We start from the raw sequence: 19,165 nt of genomic DNA on the forward strand, positions 1-19,165 counted from the left end.
CGCTTCCTGAGCCCCCATTCATTCATTGGCTACTTGTGTCCCAATTATAGCAGCTGTACATTCATGTATGCGTGCCAGCATCAACAGAATGCTGTTTTGGCTCATTTTTGGAACCATATTGTTGACATCTCCCGCAGCTGTGAACACATTGAAGAGCATTGTTTAAGGCTATGAAAACATTCGGAAAGACACACACACACACACACACACACACACACACACACACACACAAAATCTTCCTCTTTCGTCTTTCCTGTGAGAGCCTGCAGGAGACTCTGGGCTGGTATTGCCAGCTCACCAGCAGCAGTTGCACAAGCCAGCTTGCGACTAAAAATGAGGATCATGGCAGGTGCCCATTCATCAAAATCTCCTCCAGCCCCACCCCTTTTCTTTTCCCTAAGCCCCCCCATACACACATACACACATCCAAAAAAAACCCCCACAAAAAACCAACACCCAGACCCCCCCCCCCACCACATATAGCCTCCCTCCCCCCTCCCCTCTGTCCTCTGCTTGTCTGCTCATTGGCAGTGGAGCAAATGCTGTCCCCGCGCGCTATGAAACAGAGGACTGTATATCTGTATGTAGAGCCCGATGCGCATGTGTTTGTGCATACTGATCAGTAAACACAGCGTTGGCCTCACACGCGTGTTAGCGACGCTCTCGTCCTCGGTGATGGAATATAGCATCAGAGGAGTCCTATGCGGAGCACAGCCAGTTGGCCTGTTTTTATGTGAGAGCAAGGGAACGTCGACCTGAATGCAGTGCTCATTGGGTAGCCACTCTCCCTGGCTCTCTCCTCTCCTCTCCTCTTCCTCCTCCTCCTCCTTCATGGTGGTAATCCTTGCTGACACAACGCACAAAGGACTAAATGCTGGCTGCATCCTCCAGCAGCACGGCTCCCTCCTCTTCCTCCTCCAGCTCTGATCCTCTCCAGCCAGGCTGTTCGCTTTTACAGGGGGACGCTGTTTCTGTAAGACTGCTTGCTACTGTATAGCACATCTCTGGAATACCGGCCTGGCTGCACTCCTCCTCCGCCCCCTGTATCCCCTCCTCCTCCACCTCCTCCTCGGACGGTTCATTCAGGGAGTGCATCAGAACTGGGCTTCAGCCCCGAGGAAGCGTTTTTTTAATCTCGCTGGAAGCTGGTGGGACCACTGGTAGTTTTTTTTATTTCATTTAGCAGGAGGTAGGAGCTGCTTTCTCTCATTGCCTTTTTCTGTCGGTCTTTCCATTCATTCTCTTGCACATCACTGTACCAACAGGTAAACCAGCTAAACAGGACATGCTTTATTTATCAAGTAATGCAGTTTCAGTCATGACTGTCGGGGTACTGATAGCACGTTTTTCTTGTCAGACAGGAGTCCATCTCTGATTGGCATTTTAGAAATGAGATTAGCTTTACAGAGTCCTCCCTCTGTGAATGAAATATTGCTGCTGTCATAGACTTTCACAGTGGACTTAGCTGATTTCACTGTTTACTTCCCAGAGAGGTAAATGATCATGTGCAAAGACAGCACATATGCAGCTGGTATGCACCATGTTACAATTGTCCCACATGTCACTGCAATCTGTAGTAAAGCTAGTAGATGTGTTAAGCAGGCAGGCAGACATCTGGCTGGCTTTGCTGCTGCTTATCACTGTTTGTGTAGACTGGTGACGATCAAACAGGCAAAAAATGTTTTCCCTGACCTGCAAGTCTGCTGACGTCAAAGTGGTTTTGGGTTGTGGATTCTTTATTGCAAGTAACCTAATTACAGCAATTTTAGTTCTCAGGTTAGGCTTGTTTGAGTAGCTATTATAACATTAGGTACTTGAAGAGGTAGTTCTGATTTTTTGAAGTGGTGTTGTATGGGGCACTTATCCATAGTATATTACACACAGTCGTCAGTCTGCACGCCCCCATTGTGGAGAAGCAGACTGGAATCTGACACAGAAGCTAAGCAATGTACCGCTGTGGAGGGGTCAGCAACAAACTATATTTTATCCACCTAAAAAAAAAAATCAATGTTAGTTTAAGTGTATGCTATAGTGAGAGTATTTTCACAGCCTTACTTTTCCATCAGACAGACCGTTCTGCTGGTGACGCTGTTCATTACTTAAAGTTCCCCATCTATGCTCTTGTTAAAGCCACCATATTCAATTTACAAAAACTGTCATTTTAACTTGCTGAATACAGGAGCATCTTGTCAAACACTGAGCTGACATGTACGCTAGTTTGTAGAATTGTGTGAGTTTGTTGAATCCGAACTAAACCTTTTAAATGCTAAATGCACACAATAATACAAATGAAATAACTGTTTGAGGCAGCAGTTTAACAGCAGCTCCTGTGTTCAGTGATGTTAAATCACAGTTTTTCTCAGTGGACTCTGGCTGGACAGCGATATAATTTTATTTACCTGCTGTAAACCTTTAGGTCCTTTTACACTGCTTGTTTGAAGTGGGACTGTTGTGCCATTATGCAGCCTTGCTGTTCTTTATAAAAGGTACGATAGCAGAACCGGGGGACAGGGTCGTCTTGCCTTGAAGCCACCACAGGAACTAGTTAGTGGACCGAAATGGTGTCTGTATAAAAAGGAAAGCTGGCATATAAAGTGTTACCAATGCATGTTATATGCCACATTAGAGGCCACTGTCTCTCACAAGGCTACTGTCTGACATTAAGGTAAAGCAGTAAAAATATTCAAAATATAGTGTCCTGTAAAACTGATATTTACTTTTTTTTTTTTTTTTTTTTTTTTAGGTGGGACTTTTTTATGTGGCTAAAATATGTTTAGTTTCTGACCCCCGTGTTTGATTACAGCCTGATTTGCCCAACTTGGGATGTGCCCATTGACATCTGCTATATGCAATACACTGACTATGAAAAATCTGAACTATCCCTTTAACTCTATCATATAGATAATGGTTACAGTGCCATGAGAATTGGTATCAAATCATTTTAATCATACAGTGTAACAGTCATTTAAGGAGGATGATTGCATTTCTGAGAACACTTTATTGATTTACACGATCCTATCCAGGCATGGCCCGGATAAGATTAAATGATGTCTTTGTTTCAGGTTAAGTTGGTACGAGTTGGGGTTGAGAGCGTAATGCGCATGTAGCAACATGTGACTCAGTGTTGACTTTTGAAGTGACGCTTGACATGAGGCTCAAGCTTGGACTGATAGAGCAGTTTGCCCCTACAGTTGTGTAAATTAAGCTGATTTGGACTAAAGTCAGAAAACTCATGACATGATCAATGCTTCCTCACACCACTGATTATGCGACAGTGTCCCACTCTTACACAGAGTGATGTATTAACTTGAAACACAGTCCTCTCGCACCGTCATCACAGCTCTTTTGGAAGTCAGTTCTTTACCTAACGCAGCCAGTATGTGTTTTTTTTTTCTTTCACAGATAAGGCATCAGGCTTGTCCAGTCCTTGAGCAACATCTGTCAGACAAAAAAACCAAGCAGTGGAGAATAGAACTGCGTGTTCTAAAACAAAGAGCAAAGTTCACAGCAAACCAAATACTAAGACCGAACCAGAGAGGGTTCACTCCCCCGTTAGTAGGATGGCTGCTTCATAGCGCTCAGGATTTCTGATGCTCCTGCTGGTTGGGGGATAATAGCAGCGCAGGGCTTGTGGTGTCACGGCACACTGGAATCATACTGCTGCCGACATGTTCAAAAGTGGGCTGAAGATCATGGGGCGTGAGTATGATAATCTATGATAATTTGTTGGTAATAATCTAAGCACATTGTCTTAAAACGAACAGTAAGTCTTAGGGACTCGTGGTTCGCTGTGGTAGAGTTTTTGTCAAAAAGGCTCTGGGGATAAAGTTTGCTGATAGGAAGAATTCTGCCGGTATCAAGTTGCTTTTTAAATCTGTTGTTGCAGCCAAGCTTTGTAAGGATTCTCTTGGACAAATCTGACAGATATTTCAAGACATCTATGTGACACATTTTGGATTAGTTTCAATAGTTATTTATATGCGATCATTAGGAATTATTTTCCACAGCGCACAGCGCTTGTTTGAGTGAGATTTGAGAAAAGGAAGTAGGCCAAGCACAAGCCTGAAATGGAAAATGGAAAAGTCTTATTTTTAGGCCTGTCGCCCACTCTGAAGAAATCTTTGTAAATGTGTTATTTGCTCCGGGTCCTTATTGATTTTCCTAAAAAGTCCTCTAGCCACCAGATGTTTCAGACATGAACCAGTTCCAGCAGGCTTGAACTCATTTCTGATATTAAGGCTGATGACGCTAAAGCCAGAGAGCTTGTGTGTGTGTGGATTGCACTTTGCTAAGCATCAAGGTCCAGTGGCAGTGATATGAAAAAAAGAAACAGCACAGGCAAACAGCCTCTTCTTATTAGACATTAGAGCGAGGATATAAGCCAGTCAGACCACGTGTCACAGCACATACAGCACAAGCAGGCCTCCGCTGCCTCACACAGTAGCTCGTATCTGATGGCACTGGGTCAGCGAGTAATAATACTCCTGACTCATTTTCCATTTTGAGGCTGCTCACTGACTTTTATCGGTGTGTGGATCTGGGTCTGCCTGTGTGCGGGGCAAAGAATTTTAAATATGCCATATCCATGTAGCTATGTGGGTAGATACAGCCCCTGCCCTTTATTACACTGCATTACTGAAACCCGCAGCAGGGACACGAGCGCAGTCATTCTATCGCTTCTAAAACGTTTTGTTTAATCAAAACAAGCGGACAGTCACAGGGAAGACTGACCACACACAGCTCTGTGATGGACTGTCTCTGTTGATCATTCCCTCCTGCTCCCACTGATCCACCGTCTCACTCTCGCTCACTTTGTGGAGGTTGCGATCATGTTGGATCCGATTCACATTCATTGACCTAATCCTTGTTCATATGTAGTAAATTACAAAATGTTGCAATATATCTTTTTTAAAACTCATGCACAATGTCCTTATCTTTATAGAAAGACAATATAGTGTTTTGATAATAATTCAGTTTCAAAATATACTGTTTTCTAAAAATGTCCACCTGAAAATGATATTGCAGTTGCATTGTCAATTATATATTGATGTTTAAATCACCATGTGCAGCAGTTAAAAAAAAAGGAAAGAAAAGTTGACCAGTTGAACCATCCTTAGCGTAAAAACAACCACTTTGTGGAAATTGCATAATATTCCTGAGCAATTTTGGACCATGTGCAATTGTTGAGCATTTGTTTATGGTGTGTGTGTTTATTTGTGTTGTGGCCAAACGCCTGTCTGGTTGTTTGTGTGAAGGAGGTTGACGTTGCCCTTCCAGATCGGCCCTCAGCAGTGTGTATGACGGAAGCCAGCCCATCTGTTATTGCAGGCAGAGAGCTGTAATCCTGCCTGTTAGCCCTCAGTCTATCTGTAAACTGTGATTTGTTGAATCTTTACGATTCCAACTTCCAATTTTTAAACCAGCTGACTGTGTCCAGGTTACGCTTAGTTTTTGTCAGGTGAAATGTTGCTGTTGTTCAAAAGGCGGTTAAATTTGACTGTAACATTCTCCTGCCAAGCTAGGTTTAAACTTTTTTTAAAGGAAAATTGTATCAGATTTAGGGGGGATTTAGTAGCATCCAGTGGTGAGGATTGCAGGTCACAACCAGCTGAAACTTTTTTACCAGAATCCAAAATTATCTGCAGAGTTCTGTTTCTCTCCAAAACAACCTGGTGATTAAACCAGTACAAACATTGAATAAAGCATTAAAAACATTTAAAATATCTGCGTTTCAATGGTGCCTGTTGCAGAGGGTCTACTTACTTTGGTGGTATGAAAACACGAAATTGCAAATGTACAAGTGTCTAGAGCCAGTGTTCGGTTTGTACGTTCTGGGCTACTGAAGACACATGGCAGGGCATGGCAATCTCTGTAGACGAGGACCCGCCCCCCGTGTAGCTATAAATGGCTCATTTTAAGGATTTTAATGGAATGGATTGGATTCTAAAGTAATGAAAACACAATGATTCGTATTTTCAGGTGATTAGACACTGAAGAAAACATTATCATTATTTTTAATTTCTGCAAGTAAATCCTCCTAAAACCTTAACACTTGACCTGAGCTTTACTGGTTTACCGTTATAATGCTGCAAGACTTTGCCTGTTGTTAAACTTTTTCAGACTGCCTGTTATCCGCCTGTGGCAGATCTGTTGAATAATTACTTTTGACATTTGAACATTAATGTAGTAATAATTAGCAGATCATATTTGTCTTTTTAAGTGTTTTTAAGTGACATCATTGGTATTAATAGCTGGCCCAGATTTTACATTCAGCAATTAGTGAACACAATCAGAACAGATTTCATCATCAAGTCCTGGAACTTGTCCTGCTGGTTGCTGCAGACAACATAACCCACAAGATATGAAAATACACGAGTAAACACAGAAGTGTAAATGTGAAAATGGAAGCTGAAATACACGCTGTTCAGACCAGACGTAATTGTGCAAACACATGGCACACTGAATGGTTTTTACATCTCAGTATTTAAGTTTTTTTCTTGTTCCTACAACTGTGCTTTTAAGACGTTATTAACAATCACCTTTAAAGCTTTTAGAGAGGTTCTGCGTGATACACGTTGCCTGCTCTTTCCTGATAGCTGCTGAGTTGCGATTTTCAAAGCTCGAGGCTGCTTCACTGGTCCAAAATTTCAAAAAGCAGTAATAGCTTTGTTGGTATGTAGTAATAGCTTACTGCTGTTTAGGATGCAATTTTGGGATTCACTCTCATTTTCTAGCTGTCCATCTGTCAACACCAAACAATAACGTGCTCTGGGATTTAAGAAGATGAGGGTATTTTTTTATTAAATATTTCTGCCATGTGCAGCTTGAACCGTGTATTCATCATTTTTTTGGAGCGTGCATCTGTAAGTGGTGTTATTGTAGAGGCAAAAGATAAAGCTGGCAGGGAGAAGCGGTGTGCCTGTAGATGTTGGATAGCAGCTTGTGTAGGTACAGTCATCCCCTGAATCCCCTGTGTTGCATCTACCTGTCAGTACCATTCCCAGTCTATTTAATAATGATTAGATATCAGTGTGTTCGCCTGCATCCTCTCTGGAACACACAGTGTGGGGGGAAGCAGAGTTGGTGGTGTGGGAGGTGGTGGGTTTGTGTTTTAAATGTAGGTGGTAGGTTCAGTTTTTTTTCTGTCTGTGTCTGCAAAACAGTTCCTTTATTCATGATGCTGTTGTGGGCCTGCTTTTTTGCAAATGTTGAAGTAAGGCTTTTTAGTGCGTGAAGAAAATGTTCTCCTCCCCGTATGTGGTTTAAGTGTGGTGGATTTCAGGTCAGTTCATTATGATTGTATTCTCAGTTACCGGTACTACATCCACACACACCCAGAACGCAGAGAGCTGCGTTAAGGCCGTCCACTGCTCGTGAAAGCTCCCCTGTTTGCATGCTGAAATGTTTAATGATTGGCTGGGATATTATTGCAGTGCATAAAAGAGGCTAAGCCGACAGAAAATGGAGAATAAGCAGCCTGCTTTCCCTCCTTTGATCCCCTACATCCCATATGTTTTCATGCTTAAGCAGATGCCTTTTAATACCAAAATGACATTGTAATCTTGATAAGCGTGCAAGTGTAATCTCAGCGGCATTACAGACATCTGTCCGCCCTATTATTGAAAGGCTTTTTTATTTTTACTAAAAGGTATGACAGAACTAGCAGTCTTTATACTATGAAAATTTAAAAAAAAAAGACAGATAAATGGGAGGTATTTGGTGAGCTTTAGACAACATTCAAACAAATGTGGATAACCTTTCAAACCGTGTGCACTTGTTGGAAGTTTTCTGTCCACACCGACATTTATAGATCATTTACTAAATTTTTGCTGTCTGCAGAAAAAGCTTAGCTCCCTTCCTCGTCCTTGTGATGTAGATCGATGGTGGTTGTAAACAGGGAAATGATGGATTAACACCACCATCTGCTGAGGACAGTGGACAGATGTATTGACTCTTTTGACAAACATGGCACTTGATTTTAGGGTAAGCTCCCCTTCTGTGACCTCAGACTGTCTCATTAATTACTTACTTTGTGTTACAGCATGGCCAGTCACATAATAATGTGCTGTTGTTGTTCTGCGTGATGATGGCTTTACAAGCATGTAAAAATGATTGGATTGAGGGTGATAAATGCTACCAACCCTAACTGTAATTCCTGGGTGCGACTCTCACTTTTCCAACCTACTTGAGATAAAACAAGTCCCAGTACTGTATGATGAAAGCATCAACAGCGGCATTCCCATGGAAACCGTGTCCATGAGGGTCTTGCAAAATATGACAGTTACAGTAGCCTGGAAAATATTTGAATTTTATGAATTTACTGTTAATCAGACCACAGTTAAAATGAGTATTAGCTAGCTAGTACACACTGCAGTCCCTCCACTTGACTCCCCACAACAAGGACACTGCTTTTCTGGGAGGAGAAGGGGGGACAGCTCTGGGGATGGAGATTCAGTCAGTAGCTGTAGTAACTTAAATCCAGCCAGCGCAAAGCCCAGACCCATGGGTTACTGTGGGCTGTTTGCAGAAACTAAAAGGTTACTGATCCTGCAGTAAGTTGGGGCATCTAGGATCAGCAAATTTTCTGTTCATCTGTTCACTGTCCATTACACAGGTTAGACGCAGCACTGCTGCTGGCCATCAGCCTGCTGCGACCCCTGGCGCTTGGGTTTGCACTGGCTGAATTCAAGTTGCTACAGGCACTAACTGAAGGTTTGTCTCCAAAACTGTAGCCCACAGTCCTCCTGGCGAGTCTCCACGCAGCTAGTAGTAAGGTGGAGGGACTGCTGGGAGTGCTAGCTTGTCTCATTTGTAACCATTGAATGCATCAGATTCAGTGTCCTGTACTGCTATTTTCCAAGCTATGCAATAGCTTTTATATTTTACAGGAACTGTTGAAGTGTGGTTTCCACCAGAATCCAGCTATTGATGCTTTTGTCATACAGTAGTAGCTGTGTTTATAACTAAAGCAGGGTGAAATGACGGTAGATGCTTCCTGGACTATCAGCTTCTTCACATTGCTAGAAAATGGACATTGGTTTTTGAGAAACTTTTATCACTAAATTGTCTTCCTCTACACTTCAACACCTAAAGCCTCTTAGATAGTGCTTTTTGTATCCAGTGTTTGGGTTCCCATGGTCATGGAGAACCTGGAAAATTAATTGAATTTCACAATCCCATTTTCCAGGCCAGGAAAAGTCATGGATTTAGTGAAAAATCATTGAAAGTTGGGGAAAAGTCATGGAATTTCTTTGTTGTGTAATGAAATTGTCACAGTAATCCCACTGTCTTATCATAATTTAATATAACAGCAAATTTATTTTCTGTAGCTGTCGACATAATGTAGCTCTAACAGGCGTAGGTGTGTAACGTTTTGTTTATCATCATGTACTTTTCTTCATTCTCTCCCTGCGTTTGGTCTCTCTCTTCATGTATCCCAGCAAGAGGAAATGATTTGGTAACAGAGTTTGAATCTGTTACGCTTGAAAAATGCTGGGCAGTAGGTCAAGAAAAAAAAAAGTTGTGGCTCCTTGAATAGTCATGAGAAAGTTTTGAAATGTTGTCCAAAATGTGTGGGAACCCTGGGGTGTTGATAAATACATAGTGGGGCATGAATTTGAGCCTGTCTTTCACCGTAAAAAATGACAACACAAAAGTTAGGACATGTACTTCACTTTCAAGAGGGACTTTGTCAGAACTCTTCAGCAGACTTTCTTTTCCTAAATACTGTTTTAGGAAATAAGCATAAACACAGGTAGACAATCACGATGTACATTCTGCAGGCTGTAATTTAAAAGCTTTAGTTATATTGTAGGTAGTCTATATGGACAAATGTTATCCTCTGTCACAGAGATTTTTGTTGTAGTATCAGACACAGATATCGCACTGCAGTATCAAAATGACCGCTTTATATTTGTTTTAAATCTCAGTGGAGACGGAGCACAGACCGCACCAGCGTATAAAAGAAGATTTTTGATCACAAGTGATTAATGGGTGCGATTAGCTGTCTGCTGATTGTCATGTTCCTCAGCAAAAGTTCCTTTGTTGTATTGCTGACTCAAGCCGCCTCATCAATGCTGCTTCCTTCCTGTCCTTCTTGTTTCTAGCACCCATTCATTCAAAACACTGGAGTCATCAGTCAAGGGTGTGAATGTGCGAGCTGTCGTGCGTCCATACTTGTGATGAGACTGTGCCATTTTTTTGTCCCAAAATCCAGACTCATGAAAAAAATGATTTGTGTTGCTTGTTTTAGGATGCACTGTAGGATACTCAGCTCACACATTTACAAATTGAAACCTCATGGTCGTTAGGTTTAAGCAGTTGAGTTTTACGGTTGAATGAAGCCAGTGGACTGTCTTTCTAAGGATGGGAGCACAAGTGTGTGTGTGTGCGTGTGTGTGCTTGATTAGCGCAGCAGGGCGTAGCAGTCAGTGTCCAGCTGCTCTCTCCAGAAATGTGCCGTGTCACACAGCAAGACCTTGAGTGAATGATCCACCAGCAAAGAGAGAAACACTGCTCTGAAATTAATGAGACATATGGCATGTTGCTTTATGAGTCCCTCAGCAGCCACTGAGAAACTTGTAGGCAGGCAACACACAGGTTGTGTCTTTTCCCTTTTTTAAAAGCAGTGGACTGAACCCCAAATTTTCCAAAGCCAGAGGAAAGTGTTGACATTAACTCAAGACAAACTGGCAAGAAACAAGTTCTGACCAACTGAAAGATGGCAACTTATCTACTTCATTTGTTGTTGTGCTGCTGTTTTTTCCAGGGCTCTGTTGAAATTTATGAAAAATGTAGTGGAAATGAATCTTTATTTTGTATTGTCAACAGTGATAACAGGTGATGTTTTTTTTGTAGGCAGACATGGATTGTAGGGTCCCAGTGATTGCTGTGTCAAAGAGCCCATGAACTTTCACTGGATTATTGCAGAAAATAAGCTTTGTGGCAAGCAAACATTTATGATACTTACAAGTTTTGTTCAGCAAGGTCATCCTTACAAGTCAACACTACTTTTATGATTTTGAAGGTGTAAATGCATTCGCCGATATAAATGTAACATTGCAAATCTAAGGTTGCATGGGTTAATGTTGCCACCACAGCAAGGCTGTAAAGCCATTGGGGTGATGATGTGTAATCTCATCTAACCACTTGTTAGCAACTGACTTTTTTAAGACTTAAGCTTCAAAATTCACAATGCGGGTATTTACATTTTATTAAAAAGAGCAACATGTGAAAGTCTCGTAACCTTGTGTCAACCACAAACTTTATTTTAGGGATCGAACCAAAAAATCATACAGGAAACCCATTGACTTCAATAAGTGTTAGGGTGCACCACTCTCTGGGTGTATGCCAATAAAGTTGTCCCTTTAAATGGGAGTTCTAGATGAGCACAGAGCTGATGCACCACTGCATTCATCCACATTTTTTTAATCTCTTACTCAGTACACATGCCAGAATCAATGAACACCTCTGCCAACAGGAAATGGGCACAGAGAAACATTGCAACGTACTGTGTGTCCAGTGAGAGTAAGCATGCTAACCTAGCATCAATGGGTCGCCGAGTTGAATGGCCGTTGGTCATGGCTAGTTTTATAATAAAAATAATAATAAAAATGTTATTTATATAGCACCTTTAAAAGCAGAGTGCTTTTATGAACAAACAACAAAGCAAAAGCCGAAATGAAATACTTATCAGTGTAAAGTAAAACAAATAGTTTTTAACAGAGATGGGAAGAGCTTTGAACTGCGGCCAGAAGTGATGCACCAGTGTCTTTTTATTCCGCGCAATTATTTTTGGTCTAGCACTGGGTGCACATGCCACAATTGCCACAAATTCACCACTGCCCCCATTTGTTACACCCATTTATTTACTTATTTGTACTTGCAGTATATTGCTATGACCTTGCTTCTGTATGATTTTCCTGGTTTCATTGAACTTTTATCTTCTCTCACCTCCAGTCACCCCTGATCTGTTCCCGGAAACACCCCTGGTGCCATCCCTGCCCGCAATATCATCGGCACGAGCCGCCTCCGTCCCTCACAAGCCCCACAGGCGCAGCAGCAGCGGAAGTGACAGCGCTGCCAGGCCCCGGCCGTTGCGCTCAGCCCCCAGGCCAGGCCCCAGCAGAGGCAGCATGGAGGTGGGCATGCGCGTGGTGCGTGGCCTGGACTGGAAATGGGGAAACCAGGATGACGGCGAGGGCCACGTGGGCACGGTGGTGGAGATCGGGCGGCAGGGCAGCACTACCACGCCAGACAAGACAGTGGTTGTGCAGTGGGACAGCGGCACGAGAACTAACTACCGCACTGGCTACCAGGGTTCCTACGACCTCCTGCTTTACGATAATGCTCAAATCGGTAAGCGCTGATGACTACGATAATATGAAAACACTCGGTCAACAAGAGCTGGTTCTAGTTTTAAATGTCCTAGTGTCAATTTGAGTTTTAGTATAACAAGCCGATTTTTCTGTTTATTCAATTTGCAGCTGTGTGAATGCTCTTGATCATAGAAATCAAATACACCATTTCTCATGCCTACACTTGCTACTGCGGTGATGAATGTTTGGGACCTTAAAATGTGGTCAGTGGAGAAGTAACATAGAAAGCCCTGCCTTAAAGGGATAGTTTGGATTTTTTAAAGTGTGGTTGCATGAGTTACTTCATCCAGTACGGACATATTGCATACAGTAGATGCCAGTCAGCACACCCCCAATTCAGAGAAGTAGTCTGGACAGAAGCTAAGCAATTTCCTGCTGTGGATGAGGTCAACATGACAACATATTTTAGCCACCTAAAAAAAGTCCCACCTAAAGCAATTAATATCAGTTTAAGTGTACGCTATAGTTAGAGTATTTTCACCATTTTACCTTGTTGTCAGACAGTTTTCTGACAGGAAACTTAAGCCAGACTCCATTGAGAAAAACAGCGATGTAACATCATTGAACGAACATAAGCTGCTGGTGTTACCACTGCCTCAGTCAGTTAGTTTGTCTTATTGTGTGATGTTGGTGTTTTAAAGAGTTATTATAGATACACCTGAGTCACACAAACTAGCTGATCAAAATAGCAGTAGACAAGCAGCTCTAATGTTTAGCAAGCAAGAAATACTAGTTTTGTCAAGGCTGGTGGCTTTGACAAAAGCATCGATGGTGAAATGAAACCGTTAACAGCTTCCCAGTCGGAACAGGCTGCCAGACAGAAAGGTAAAGCTGTGAAAATACTCTCAGTATAGCGTACACTTAAACTGTTATTGATTAGTATAGATTGGACTTTCTATAGGCAGCTAAAATTTTGCTGCTGATCTCATCCATAGCAGTGCATTGCTTAGCTTCTGTGTTAGCACTCCTGCCCTTCTCCAAACAGGGGGCCTGCAAACACACATCTACTGTATGTGATACACTGACTATGGATAAGAACCCCATTCAACCCCACTGCACAAAATCTGAACTATCCCTTTAACCTGATAAGACATCATTATTTGTCTCTGTACGGTGTTACTGCCCTATGGTCTTTTTTTGCAAAAATTACCAGCTTTTTACACACACACACACACACACACACACACACACTCACACTCACACTCACACACACAGCATCCACAAAGCCCTTATTGACTAGGCATGTTACAGTTAAGACTATCTCTCATCATCAGCCATCCACCTCTATTCTGAACCCAAATGACACATGCAATAATGCAGGACTCATTAGCATTTTGCTCCATTTAAAGCAACATTTTTCTGCCTCAGAAGCTTGCCCTTCAATCAATGGAGCGAAAGAGAAGACGAGATGAGGAGCTAAGGGGGCGGGGATATTTTTGTCATGATGTTTGTGCCTCAGTTCTCCCACATGTCATGATATGAGTGTCTGTGTTAAGTAACATCGCCAAGGAGATGACATATGCCTTGAATGCTTCAGTGACTTGTGTTTGTGAGACGCATAGTTTAGCACTTGCATCTTAGCATAGAGACCTCAGGCGTGTTAAATTTATAACCCCACTCGCCTTTCTTTAACCACTTCTTCTTCCCCTCCAGGCGTGCGTCACTCCAACATCATCTGTGACAGCTGCAAGAAGCATGGCATCATGGGAATGCGGTGGAAGTGCAAAGTGTGCTTTGACTACGACCTGTGCACCCAGTGTTACATGAACAACAAGCATGACCTGAGCCACGCTTTCGAACGTTACGAGACGGCGCATTCCCAGCCGTGAGTACCGCACCGCCACTTCCCCTGCACGATTGATCCTCATTTAAATTCTAATTATGGCGTCATCCGTTACAATGTCTCTGTTGGACTAGCTTGCTCTGTTCAGATCCAGTTCCTCTCGCAGAGGTAAGACCTTAATAGTGCTGTTTCCTCCAATTAACTTTCATTAGTCTGGCGTCTGTCTACACAGGCCAGCGGGGCTTTTATAGCAATATCATCAGGTTTTCCACGTTTGGACATGTCTGTGGTCAGGATGTCTTCTCAATTACCTGGCCAGATATTGCTAAGTTTTTATCCAAAAGACTGTATTTTCTTTAATTAATGGCTAGCCATGTCAGCTCAGGCAAACCACACTTGGCCTCGCTGTGGATGAATGTTGATTCCAAGTGTCCTACGTATCCAGATTAACTGGAGTGAGTTCTCCCTTCAGAATCCACTCTTCTGCATCAGTTCACAGTAAAGCTCCAAACCGCTTCAGGCACTGTCTGAATGTCAGCTGGATGGCCTGTTCTCGTTTTAACGAGGTGATATGTATGACCCAGATTTCTTCTATAGTTTGGCCTGGTCCAGGTCCAACACAGCTCCATCTATTTTCCTGCGCCTGCTGTCCAGTGAATGATACAAATAGGGGCGAGGATCAAAACTTGTTACTCTTGAGCTTCGATTTGATTAAATCTTCTCGTTAGCTATTTGGTGCAGAAGTGGTAGTGGTTACTATGTTTGTCTGAAGAGTTGATTCAGTTAGGATGAGAACAAAAGTGTATATCCATTAAAGCCATTATGTGTAGAATTAAGAACATTCTGACTTGGACTTTAACTTCGAACATAACAAATTCAAAATTTGCCATTAAAATGGCTTGTTTTTCAAAATCTTAAACCTGGTCATTACTTGAATCCAGTATCCTGCTGATTTTGTTCACGTTTCTGCTATTATTTTCTGCAATGACACACTTACTTGATTTGCCAAAAGTCCTTATTTAAGTCGTTTTGGATTTAGTTTTGAGTCCACATTTGATTATGGACCATTGTGACTCAGATGGTTGTGACTGAAATGGAGCTGCGCACCAATTTACAGATTCAGGCTTCAAGTGAAACTTGGCCTGCAGTTATCATTTAGCATTCTGACAGTAGTTGGAATCTCATTTCGTCTCCCACCTCAGTTTCTCTTCAGAAGTATTGATTTGTCATTGTAGGCCAAATGTTTGACTCAGCAGTGTCCTTCATTAAGGTGTTTTTTTTTTTGTTGGAACAAACACCTCTATGTGACCCTCAGAGCAGGTCAAAACAGGTCACTGCCTTCCATCTGTTGACGCTGCAAAACTAAAACATTCCCTCGTTTACCCTGTCAAGCTTTTTCTTTTTTTTTTTTTTTTTTTACCTCATGTTTGTATTTTATTTGAGAAATCTTAATGAGTGCAATGATTTATAATAATTCACAGTATAGTACATTACAGTTTTAGGATACCTTAAATAAGGTCATCAGTTAATTGAAAGAGGATCAGATGTGTTGTGATAGTTGTTGACATTATTTGCCTTTGTGGATAAATGTATCATTCACGTCTTTAATATTATTTATTTGAATTTTATAGTAATCCCAAGCAACTTTGGTATGTAACATCTGATTGAGACAAATCAAAATCTAGAAAACTAAAACTAAGTCAAACATGTCACCCCTCTTTTAGGGTTAAGGCACCTTTATACCAGTGCAGTGCTGAGTAATATGTAATAATTATGTAATAATTATGACTTAATCGTACTGTAAGAATTTGCTTTTGTTTTGGTAGTCTTATACTGAAAGGATCTGTTTATTAGTTAAGTGCGTGACATTGGTTGAGATAGCATTAAAAGTAGAATGTTTATCAAATTTCTGCTGCACAGTGCATTTAGTTTTTTTTAGTTTTTTTTTTTTGCTAAAGCCCTAATTTGATTTAAACACTTATTTAAGATGAATCATTTAATTTTAAAATTAATTTACACCCTAATGTCTGATATGGAAAAAGAATTTATATAAAACTCAAAAGATTAAGAATTAAAGACGACTGTAAGATATGGTGCGGGGTACATTTTTTTAAACGGATGAATATTGCATTTTATAATACTGCTATCCCTTTAATTCGTTTGACCAGTCTGAATGGATATGAGAAAATCTAGCTCCATTCAAGACGATTGTCCGCAGCACTTCTGAGGCCTGGCTCAGTTATTGCTTTCATGGAGATTATTTTTATTGAATCTAAAACATGAATAGTATATTGATATCCATGGCAGGCAGAGAAGACTGACTCTGACAAGGTCATTCAGCCAGCCATGTCAGTGCATTCTTTAAGCGTCACTGGTCATAGCTAAGTTCTGTCTAGTATTATGTATTTATGACTTTTTAGACAGTGCTCAGGATGATAGTTTTGCGTGCATCATTTACCACTCTGTGTTCTGTATTTGCTCACTGAGAGCTGTGTCCTTTAGATGAACCTATTTCTGATTTGCCATATTTTATCATTCATAGATTGTTCTACACCACTATTTTCCAATCATTCATTTGTGTCCTATTTGCAATTACACACCCCACGGAGGTGATATTGAATGGAGTTTCAGCTTTACATATTTTGAAGAACAAGTTGATTTTCACACGAAGGTTGTACTGGAATGAAATTTGATCTACAGGTTTAATTTAATATTTCGAGCAGTTGTTGTTTTTTTTAGTTAGTGTGCTGTGCAGTGTACTTCTGAGGACATTGGGTCCCCAGATTTTGCTGCTGCGTGAGCGCTCTGTACTTCAAGGCTGCTCTTTGGTACAGATAGCTCAGGACATGATGCAGTGGCTCAGAAGAGGAGAGATTTTGCACGATAAGGCTTAGATATTACATCATCTTCTGCCTTCTGATTAGGAGTTGTTAATATACAGCTGACGGCAACAAAATATGATACAGTCTCTGGCTTTTGTTTGATATCAAGTGTCGGCAAAAAAAAGTCACTGTCACATGGAACGTCCCGCTGAACCTCGTTCAAACTTTGAAATTTTATATGAAAAAAAAGAAGAAAAAAAAGAATAGTCAAAAATTCATATTGAACAGCCAAATCGGATTCAACAGACATAATTCCGAGTTGGGTACCGCCCTAAAATCTGCAACATTTTTTGCTGACACTAGGAATCAAACATAAGCCAGACACTGTATTATATTAAGTTGCTGTAAGCTGTAAATTCACCACTCTTAAGCAGAGGGCATGTCCGACCCGGATCTGGAAAAGCCTTTCTTTCTCTGGGTAGCTGCCTCAGACTCACTCAGACTCACGCTGGGTCTGAATCTGCAGCTTCCTGTACCGAAGAGCAGCATGAAATTGGAAAGCGCTCACTCTGCGGCTATATCTGGGAACCAAAATGTCTCCAGAAGTACACTGTAGCTTGACTGACAAAAAAATAATAAAGACCCCCAACTGCTCAACTTGAATGATCTCACTAGACTAAGGGGTCTCTGACTGATGATTTGAATCTTCTACTTTCAGGGGCCACATTTGTGTGATCATGTGCATGCATTTTGGATCAAATGTGAGTTTTTATGTTCCATTTAGGGATGTCCTGATCAGATCATTATCTGGCCAGATCAACTCAATTTTGAATTGATCAGTTATTTCGAGCACTCCCCTCCTTTGTTTATGCGCTCCGTCATGCAAGTGTTGTAATCAGATTTGCAGCAGATATTCTAGTTTTATTGTAATACTGCTACTCCAATAAGTAGAAAAGTTTTTCTTCATGTTCAACTGAAGCTGTTAAACCACTTTAAGTGGAAATGACATTTTTGTTGTTCATTTTGAGTGAACTAGTTTTACTACAGTGCTGAAACATGCACAATTGCGACAGATTTTAATTTGTTGTGACTGGGAATGTTAACGTTAAGCTATAAAACTACTTTGAAGTGGAATTGTGATTATATCACTCTTTTTTTGTGTTCTGTTCTTTTATTACAACTGTACACTTTGTGGATTTTAGAGCAGTTTCTGAAGGCACTTATTATTGCTTGTATACTTTGTTATTTTTATATATTTGGGGGGCTTTTATGGCCTTTATGTGATAGGACAGCAGGGGAGATGACAGGAAATGGGGGTGAGAGAGAGTGGGGATGACATGCAACAAAGGGCTGCCAGTGGGACTCGAACCCAGGGCAGCTGCAACGAGGACACATAACCTCCGAATATGGGGCACGCTCTACCAACTGAGCTGCCCTGCGCCCCTTGAGAGCATTTTTTAAGATATTTTAATTTGTTTACTTTGTAAAAGTAAAATGAAGAACCCTTTCAGGAACTGTTTGGATGCAGACATTCTTTCTTGTATTGCATTGCAGAGCAATTATGCTGTGAAGCATATACACTGGATTGATTTTAATAACTTTAAAGTACTTCAAGTGTGCATTGTGCAGCTGTATTATCTAAATAAATAGTCACATCAGGACTCGGTATTGGCAGATACTCAAAATCAAATGACTCGGATCTGAATGGGGGGCAAAAAAACATTATCGACACATGCCTAATTCCATTGTTAATCGACTCTTGCATTTGCATCGGCTGTCACCACATTATCAGTGTCGAGCATATCCTGACTGTGGGTTGTGCTGGACAACAAAGAGAAGGAAGTCAAAAGAGAGATTTTTGATCAATACTTCCCTGCTCATCATATTACCATGAAATTATCCATTGATAACATTCAGTCTTTGTCGTCTCTCTCTTCATCCCCTTATCAAAGACATCTTTGCATAATCTCAGTAAAAATGGAGTTGGGATTGTCACCCAGCAAAGGGACAGAGTGTACAAGTGGGAGAACATCACATGAAAGTCACTTCTTTTTTCGTCAGATGAATGAAATAGAAGAGCAGTCGGGAGTTTGTGGCACTAAACACACAGTGCTTTATTTTCAGACCACACTGACCCATATTTCACTGACAGTGTTTCAAAAGACTAATTTATAATCTGGCAG

At 41.3% G+C, this 19,165-nt stretch overlaps 1 protein-coding gene across 2 annotated transcripts in view; it reads left to right on the forward strand.

Annotated features, from left to right (window-relative positions):
* Nucleotides 1-19,165, forward strand: part of mib2 (MIB E3 ubiquitin protein ligase 2) — a 53,768-nt gene that overhangs the window by 3,849 nt on the left and 30,754 nt on the right. The window contains exons 1-3 of one of the 2 annotated variants that reach the window (XM_042491324.1): nt 3,568-3,699; nt 11,959-12,357; nt 14,031-14,202. In XM_042491324.1, the coding sequence (XP_042347258.1) occupies nt 3,669-3,699; nt 11,959-12,357; nt 14,031-14,202 (602 nt within the window). In that variant the 5' untranslated portion in view covers nt 3,568-3,668. Of the gene's footprint in view, nt 1-3,567; nt 3,700-11,958; nt 12,358-14,030; nt 14,203-19,165 lie in introns of those variants that run through there. The other variant, XM_042491325.1, reaches the window with a different exon arrangement.

This window comes from Plectropomus leopardus, chromosome 8, assembly GCF_008729295.1.
Source record: "Plectropomus leopardus isolate mb chromosome 8, YSFRI_Pleo_2.0, whole genome shotgun sequence".
Classification (NCBI taxonomy): Eukaryota; Metazoa; Chordata; class Actinopteri; order Perciformes; family Serranidae; genus Plectropomus; species Plectropomus leopardus.